Source organism: Silene latifolia, chromosome 5, assembly GCF_048544455.1.
Source record: "Silene latifolia isolate original U9 population chromosome 5, ASM4854445v1, whole genome shotgun sequence".
NCBI classification, from domain to species: domain Eukaryota; kingdom Viridiplantae; phylum Streptophyta; class Magnoliopsida; order Caryophyllales; family Caryophyllaceae; genus Silene; species Silene latifolia.
The window spans coordinates 21,739,726-21,748,514 of NC_133530.1; the positions used below are offsets into that span (position 1 = coordinate 21,739,726).

Genomic DNA, 8,789 nt, shown 5'->3' on the forward strand with positions numbered 1-8,789 from the left:
GAGGCAGTGTTCTCAGGATACTTTTGCTTCTGGTCAGCATAAAACGCAGAGTTCTCAGCTTTAATTTTCACACTGGTCTTGTAGTTCCTCCTTTGTGCTTCTTCAAGTTGAAAGATAGCAGCTGCCTCTTCTGCAGTTGGGAGAGGTGTCATCATGAGAACATTACTCCTCATGGTAGAATAAGAGGAATGCAGACCATTGAGAAACTGAAACAGTTTCCTTTCTTCCTGTTTCTAGTGCTGAGCATCCAGGAAAGCCCCTATCTCAGGGGTCATCGCACTCAGAGGAGGCCAATCATTCATTAGCTCAATATTTTGCCACGGAATTCTGAGTTCTGTGAAATACTCACAGATGGTCTTGTCTCCTTGTTCAAGATCATCAAGCTCCTTGTTCAATCTGAACTTTCTGGCTCCATTGCTCACAGAGAATTGTTTTTGAAGATAGTCCCACATTTCTTTTGCAGTTTCATAATACATCACAGATTTCTTGATCGGTGGTTCAACATTCTGCAAGATCCAGGATATAAGGAGGCTGTTGCAGGTTTCCCAAGCTGCCTCCCTTAAGGGATTGTTGGTAGGTTTCTTCACCAAACCAGTCAGCAAGCCAAGTTTCCTTTTGGTGCAAATGTTTATTTCCATTTGCCTTTTCCACTCATGATAATTTTCAATTCCAGATAGTTTAGTATCCACCACTATATGGTGTGCACTTTCAGCTGGATGAAGATAAAGTGGATCAGAGGTTTCTATGATGGCATTTGCGGAAGGAATGAGAGATTCATAAGTGCTCATTTTGTTGATAAGAGATATTGAATCAGAAAAGAGAAAAAGAAGGAAAGAAGAGAGATAGAATGCTTGAGAGAAGATGAAAATCACCAAGCACACGATCAGTTTAAATAGATTGAATCATGTACTTCAACCATTAATGCTCAACTACAATTGGTTATCAGTCTCCTCATCCTTTGAGGCTCTGATACCATATTGAGTTTAATGCCAATGGAGGACATTAGAAGACTGCATTGAAGAGTTGAGTCAGAGAGATTGAAGTAGATCTTTCTTGTGAACTTTTCTGATTGATATTTTTGTGTACACAGAACATTACAACTACACAAGTGTATATACACTACATATGGATAATGACCATAGAATAATAATGTGCATTAATAAAGAAGAGACAAGTCAAACAACTAGTTAGTACTAGGATCCTAGCTTGTCTTCTGTCATCCACAATCCTTCTTTCTTCTCTTTTGGATACTTCCTTGGACTGCTAGGATCCTAACTAGTTGTTTTTAGTGTTTCTTGTAATTGAGACTTTATAAAATATCAAATCACATAGTAAGATTACCTCATGAATGATAATTCATGATAGATCGTGTACTAAAAATACGGCATTGACATGTTAACATAAAGATCAAAGTCGATAAATTAAAGAGTGCTATTTTTTCAAAGGTAAAATGATGAAAAATATCAACAAATACCAAAATAAAAAATACAGTTGAAAAAAAAAGACTAAAAAAACTATTACTCATTCACATTGATGTCGTCAATCTTACACTTAGTTTTTAATATATATAGTTCTTTAAGCAATCCTAATATTTTACTTCTCCATATAGTCTTCTTTTTCCAATGAATCGTCCCTATAAAAAAGTAACTCGGTAATTAGTGCGAATTAACCAACAAAACAGTGAAATTTGTTTTATACAATATTATCGTTACTAACTTTAACTTCCTCTTAAATAGAGAAAGAAAGAGAGAATCAGAATGAAATCTTAGAGATGTAAGTATGTTAACCTTTGAATAGGTCAACACCACAAATCTTGGTGGACCCTAAATGAGAACAAAACAAATACATACGATAAAGTTGAAAAATGTGATCAAAACTTCATACCAATGGAACTTGCACTAAAAAAGAAATAAATTAGTTAATAATCTAAAACTTTAATACATTAACCTTAATTGGAATAGAATCATAGGAAGATTAGTGAGGCATTTAGTTCTACTAACAACAGAGATGAGAAAAATTTTGGTTTATAAATTTTGCCTTCCAACAAAAATATATAAACAATTGAGGATGCGTTATGACTTTTGAGTATCATTTTCATTATTATCAAATTTAATATAAGTATAAATATGAATCAAAGTTCATGACTTTTGAGTTTTGAGCATTCTTTTTTTCATTATTATGAAATTTAATATAAACATAAATAAGGAGTAAGGAGAAATGGAATGTATAAGATTTGCTTGATTACTAATAATTATAATTTTTATTTTTATTTTACAAAATCTACTTTGTACAAGAGTGGTTTAAGATATTATCGTATGTAATTAAATATGACATATAGATTATGGTAGATAGTTTGGCTTGCCTTTTAATTAGATTTATATATTATAGATTTTTTATTTAGATTATAGAGTTATAGATTTTTTTAAGTATTATGAAGTCTAATATAGACATAAATATGGTGTGAGGAGAAATGGAATATGAAAGGTTTGCTTTATTATTATTATTATTATTATTATTATTATTATTATTATTATTATTATTATTATTATTATTATTATTATTATTATTATTATTATTATTATTGTTATTATTGTTATTATTATTTTACACAATCTACTTTGCATGAGAATGGTTTAGAAATTATCTTCCGAAATTAAAATATATATGACATGCAGAATAGTAATGGTAGATAGTATCGCTTGCTTTTTAATTATCTTATGGAATTAAAGTTAAATAAATAGGTAGATTACTAACCAAATTTATGAGAGGAAAATAAAGAGTTTATATTAGTTTTTTAGTGATTGCAACTACAATTTTTTTTTAAATTTTTTGGTACTTATAAGCATGTGACAATTTTGGAGATAATTAACTTTTTAATACATAGTTTTACCTTTTTATAATATTGTATAAAAATAAATAATTAAGTAATTAATATAGATGAATTAGTATTAACCTTTATAAAAATGCCATGTGAATTAAAATTAATTGTTTTAGGTAACCTTTTAATTATATTGTATAGATAGATTTTACCTCAGTTTCGTGCCTTTTGTATTTCTTCCCTCTTCAGATTACCCACGTGATGCTTTGTCTTATCTGCATTCACATACATTTCACGATGCTTTAAAATTCATATAAAAAATATAATGACCAAAAGGTAAAACATCAACATGGCAAAAACTTCACAAACGGATCAACATTGTCACATGTAAATCAAATTAAACCAAATGAAAAACATAAATTTAAATATAAATCAAAGGATTTATAAAACTAATAACATAACAAATTAAAATATACTTTATTGGACATAACAAAAAATACTCAATAATAATACTCAGTATACTCTCTATAATCAAATAAAAAATTAAATCATAAAATATAATCTACAACTTATAAACTCATTGGCAAATGAGCAATAGATTTTAATAAATATTGTGAATAGAAACTATCATAGGTATTATAGGTTTTATAGCCATCACACAACCATAGACTCCCATATTTTAATTTTATTTTTAATTTATTTTGTAGTATTATTAAATTAGATAATTGATTGCTGAGCAACTCAAGAGGTGAATTAAATAGGGAAAAATGTTAATGAAAATTATGGGTATTAAGTAGTATAACGAAATCTAATAAATTTATTAACATATTATATTACAAAAATTAATTAGATAGGAAGAAATTTTAATTAATTTGGTGGGCGTTAAGTATTATGAAGAGTTTTAATGAATTTATTATAATGTTTAATTAAAAAAAATGAATTAAATAGGGAAAAGTGTTAATAAAAATGGTGGGTGCATGTTAAGTAATATGAAAAGTTTTAATTTATTAACATGTTTTATTATCAAAATTTCAATTAAAATATCAATTTTAATTATAAATTATGACATTTATTAACATGTTTTTATTACAAAAATTCAATTAAAATGTCAATATTGATTATAAATTATGAAATTTGATGTAAATTTGTAAGAGTTACATAAATTAAATTAATTTGTAGAAAAATGAATTAAATCTATAAAATAAGACAATTACGTGGCAATGAGTTTTGATGCTCACATTTACGTGGCATTTACGTGGCATTTTTGGATCCTACGTGACTTTGTTTACGTGGCGTTTATTAGTCATTTTAGGGTAGTCTTTTAATTATATTTTATAGATTTACAATACGACACTACGATCCAAAAGCAAAAAGGAAAAAATACGGGATTCCCTAGTAGTTCAATTTATGGCTTGCTGCCTCCACCTTCTTCAATTTATACTCTCCCTCTATTGAGTTAATATGGAATAGTATCAATGTTGATCCTTGAGTTGCTTGTCAATAAGAAACGCCCGAACTTGCCTCTTGATTTTCTTTTACCCTTCTCTAAGTATTCATTAGTGTGTGAATAAGAGACGTAATAATGTAGTAATAAATTAGTCATTTAATTTGAAATATTTTTTTTAATGAAACTGTTCAAAATAGATGGAGGAGAGGAAGAGCAACAGGTCAATATCATTTTTTTTTTCTTTTTACGTTTTACTGTGGTAGTTTATTGACGCGGACGTGTCATTCCATAATCAAACGTGGCATTTCGTTAATCAAAGGTGGCATTTCATGATCATACTTGGCTTTCTCTACGTGGACTTTATAAGTCATTTTAGTCTAGGCTTTTAACAGTATTTAATAGATTCCCATAAAGGTTCCGCAAATCAATTAACTTCGAAATCATGGTATTGCTTACAAACTTGCGCATGAGTGAACCCGGCAACAAAATATTGCCAATCAATCCGTCTTTGTTGTTATATGCAAGAATTTGCAAACAACTTTCATCAATGGTGAACTTCCCAATTCCTAGCGGATTAAATTTCGGGTCACAAAGTGATGTTATTGCGAGTTTAAATGTTTTGGCGGGTTCAAGTTTTAAGTAGAATTTAGGAGGCGAGAGGGTTTCGGAAGAAGTCGACATGTTGGGTTTTAGCTTGTGAAGGTATAAAAATGGCGGAAATTGGTGTTAAAAACCGGTATTTTTTTTTTGCAGGAAGGAGTCAGTTAGTTATGTTAGTTATGTCACTGTCATAGTTATTATGGTCATTCCTTATATATTACTAGATGGGATATTTTACATGGTAGCCCTCAACTTTTCGACTTTTTACGTGGTACCCCTACACTTTTTAAAACATACATTGTACCCCTAATTGTTGTCATTATCACCAAGTGCACCCCTAAACTTTATTTTCCGTCAATTAAACTCAGTTTTAGGCGTTAAGTGATGACTTGGGCACGTAACCAAGCTCATTTATTATCCCATGACATATGGACTCTATTAGGCTCAATATCCATCTCGATCCTAATATTTATTGATGTATATGGGCTAAAAAAATTTTGATGGAAAATTTATTGATCCCATGCCAAATTATAACGTCCAAAGATGTATATTGAGCCTAATAGAGTCCTCATGTTATGTGATGATAAATGAAAAGCTTGGTTACGCGTCCAAGTAATCACTTAACGCCTAAAACTGAGTTTAATTGACGAAAAATAGAATTTAAGGGTACACTTAGTGATAATATTAGACTACCACCATTGCTCCTAGCATTTTAACTACCAATCTATCAAAATAATATTGCCCACCCCTTCTTAATTAAAGGGGTAGTGTTGTAATTCTACCGTATTTCTTACTTTCCTCCCAATAAGACTCCAAAAAAAGAAAAGTAGGACAATAAAAGTGAGGTAGTAGTTTGACACTTTTGAGTTCATATATAAATCTTTAGTTGAACTAGGATTTGAACTTAAGGGGGATTTTAGCGGCAGTGGTGTAGGGACTTAAAAGGGAGTAGGAACTTAAGGGGGATTTTACTATATGGAGTAATGGAGTATTAGACAACTGCAAGTTTAAATATGGAGTAATTTTTTGTTAATTTAAAACCTTAAATAAGATCCCGCTAATATTTGTAGATACTTTCCCCTATTCAACTAGTTGTTTACGTTTCATTAAATTTCCTGGCTATACCATTGTTTGTAGATAGTTGTTGTCCTTACTAATGCTTTGAGAATAGGATAAAAGTTTCGGTCTTTTTTTTCCCTTACTAAATTGTTGTCCTCTGTATACAATTGTTTTACTCTGATACACAACTAAACTTTTGAACTCTGTTTCACTACAGAATGGAGGAAGGCTGAATCTTCTCGTATTAGGGAGGCGTACCCCGACAGAATCCCAGTATAATACATCTCTTGTATCCTTCAATCGAAATTTAAATTTATTTGCTGCTTATACTTATCTGATTTTCTTGACTAGGTCGTTGTGGGAAAAAGTGACATCGCTGACATTAATGATTATAATAACAAGAAGAAGAGGTGAGTCACATCTCTTTCTACTTTGTGCTTACGCTATTTTTTTCTTAACAAGAAGAAGAGGTGAGTCACATCTCCAAGTGTCATACCCATCTTCGAATTAGAAGAGTCGGAGCAACATAGGTTAAAACTTTCTTGTAGGAGATTACTTTTCTGTTGCTGTTGTTAATGTATTCTTTCACTTCCATTCTGTAGGTATCTGGTTCCTGCTGATATGACGGTAGACAGCTTTGGGTGGGTGATTCGCGAGAAGGTTGACATCAGTATGAAAATGAATATACTGCTCTTTGTTAAGAACGTTCTACAACCCGATGGTACGACTATGAACCCATATTTACATTAATAATGGGGGGTTAATTTCTTTTCATATTCTAACTTCCTTGTTTCTCAAAATCCTGATATAAATAAATATGGTTTTCTATCTTGCAGGTGCTACGATGTTAGCTATCTTTGCGGAACACAAAGATGAAGATGGTTTTCTCTACGTGACATATGGGCTGAGCAAAAGAGTGGATCATCGTTTGACTAATAACGAAATCCAATCCTTTATCCAACCCATTATGCAATCAGGTATCATAGCCTTTTTACAACTCATTATCCGAAACATGAAAAAGTCGGATCCCCGATTCAAAAAACATGTTCGGATAGGATATTTGATCAAAAAATTTCGGACATCAAATTGGAAACGGCGTCGTTGTGCCTTGGCTCTGAAGGATCTCAGCATCATGGATAGTTCCAATCAAGTATTGGCCTCGGTTAGGTTCAAGAATCTGTTTAGCCTCATAAAATGTTCTTTATAGTATCGGTCAACTCATTTAATTGTAGGTGAGTCTCTCCTTGGAGAGAACAGTACACATATCTAGTATCGATGGACCTTTAGTTTCAATCGGAAGGTCTTTCATTATATTTTCGTTTCTCTTCCTATTTTCCCTTTTATTCAAACTCTCGGAATATTCAATCTTTCTTTATGCATCTTTCTGTTTACCTGGTACTCGTAGCAAACTCTTCAATCTTACCAATATTGTGCATAATAAAATTCGTGATTATCTTCTTTAAGCCATTCATACTTTTGCCTAGTTGTCGATGGCCTGTTTGGTGAAGGTATTGTTCACAAAGAGCAAATAGGAAAATTTTATTACCAAATACCACGTATATAAAAAACTAAACCCGTATTTGATTCAAAAAAATATTACGAGTATATGAAATCAGTGCTATGTAAAATTGAAAAATACACGGATATTATGATCAAAAATTAAAAACTCGGAAATATCATATGTATATAAACTTCATTTTTATTTCCTTTTTGAAATAAAAAATGACTCCCTCTCATTAAATTAAATTTTAATGAATCCAAACAACGAGAGCATTTCTCATATCAATATTATGTTAACAACAATTATTTGTCGGTCATACCACTTATATAAAATCTTAGATTTGAACGAACTAAACTATGTTTCATTAACACAAATTCTTATTTGTGATGATAAATATCCATCACAAGTTTGTAATGGGTCAAATAAAATCCACATGGAAGGATAAAAATAACTTATTTGTGATTTTCTATGCATTTTACTTTTAGTTTTATCTATTCATGTGGATGATACTTAACCGTCACAAGCTGGTGACGTATATAGTGAGACCTACTGATCCATTAAATCGTAAAACTAGTTTATGAGTATAAAAGGAGTTGCCAACCAGTGGCGGACCTAGAAAATTAGTAGCAAGGGGCACTGGATTTTTTTTCATATTATCTCTCTCTTTTGGGATGACTTTTTCATATTTTGGAATTTTTTTCCCTTAAATTAGTTACTCGTATTATATAAGTAAAAGCATTGAAAAATAATTGGTTTCAATAAATAGTGTCTTATTTTGTAAATTTCTCAAAATACATTATACTTCCCTCAACATTTTAATAAAAGAAAACAAGTATTGATATACGGGTGTAGAGTAAATGTATAGAATTGAATGAAGTAGAGGAAGTACTTTTTAAAATAATATATCTTGCACAACATATAATATATTTAAGTACTTAACTATGCATGAAATTCAAGTAGTTCAATGGATTTGTGGTAAGTAAATCATTTGAAGGTCAAGGATTTGAATCATTTAACAATCAATTTTTTCATAATTACATTGGCTTAGCCTCAAAAACAACCACAAAAATAGTAAACACAATGTCTATGAGGCAAGAATCGAACCTGGGACACCTTAGAAAGAAGACAACTACTCTCTACCAACTGAGCCATAATAACTTATTTTCTAATTTTGATTGGAGGTGGGGTTTAGTGATAGGAGAGAGAGGGATGAATAAAATAAGAGTAAAAGTTTTTAAAATAAGAAAGGGGAAAAAAACCTGAATAATTCGTTTTAGGAAATAGGGAAGAAAAAAGTGTATAAGAGGGAGTATTTTTTATTTACGTACCTCTCACAAAATGCAAGTGAAAGAAGGGCTCTGAGA

The 8,789-nt window shown here is 30.8% G+C and overlaps 2 protein-coding genes across 2 annotated transcripts; one reads left to right on the forward strand and one right to left on the reverse strand.

The window, feature by feature from the left end:
- Positions 1 to 233: 233 nt before the first annotated feature.
- LOC141655032 (uncharacterized) lies at positions 234 to 788 on the reverse strand. The gene has a single exon (XM_074462134.1). It carries the CDS (start codon positions 786 to 788, stop codon positions 234 to 236), a length of 555 nt encoding a protein of 184 aa, XP_074318235.1.
- Positions 789 to 4,975: 4,187 nt separating this feature from the next.
- LOC141655033 (uncharacterized) lies at positions 4,976 to 7,303 on the forward strand. Its single transcript, XM_074462135.1, has 5 exons — positions 4,976 to 4,988; positions 6,142 to 6,197; positions 6,276 to 6,334; positions 6,527 to 6,645; positions 6,761 to 7,303. The coding sequence occupies exons 1-5, from the start codon at positions 4,976 to 4,978 to the stop codon at positions 7,129 to 7,131; spliced, it is 618 nt and encodes a 205-aa protein (XP_074318236.1). The 3' UTR covers positions 7,132 to 7,303.
- Positions 7,304 to 8,789: the final 1,486 nt, after the last annotated feature.

Bases quoted from the DNA above. Each gene is read 5' to 3' on its own strand.
- LOC141655032 (XM_074462134.1), bottom strand. From the start codon at position 788: ATGAGCACTTATGAATCTCTCATTCCTTCCGCAAATGCCATCATAGAA.
- LOC141655033 (XM_074462135.1), top strand. The intron at 6,335-6,526 runs GTGAGTCACATC...TCCATTCTGTAG, and splicing joins TATAATAACAAGAAGAAGAG to GTATCTGGTTCCTGCTGATA. The intron at 6,646-6,760 runs GTACGACTATGA...TCTATCTTGCAG, and splicing joins GAACGTTCTACAACCCGATG to GTGCTACGATGTTAGCTATC.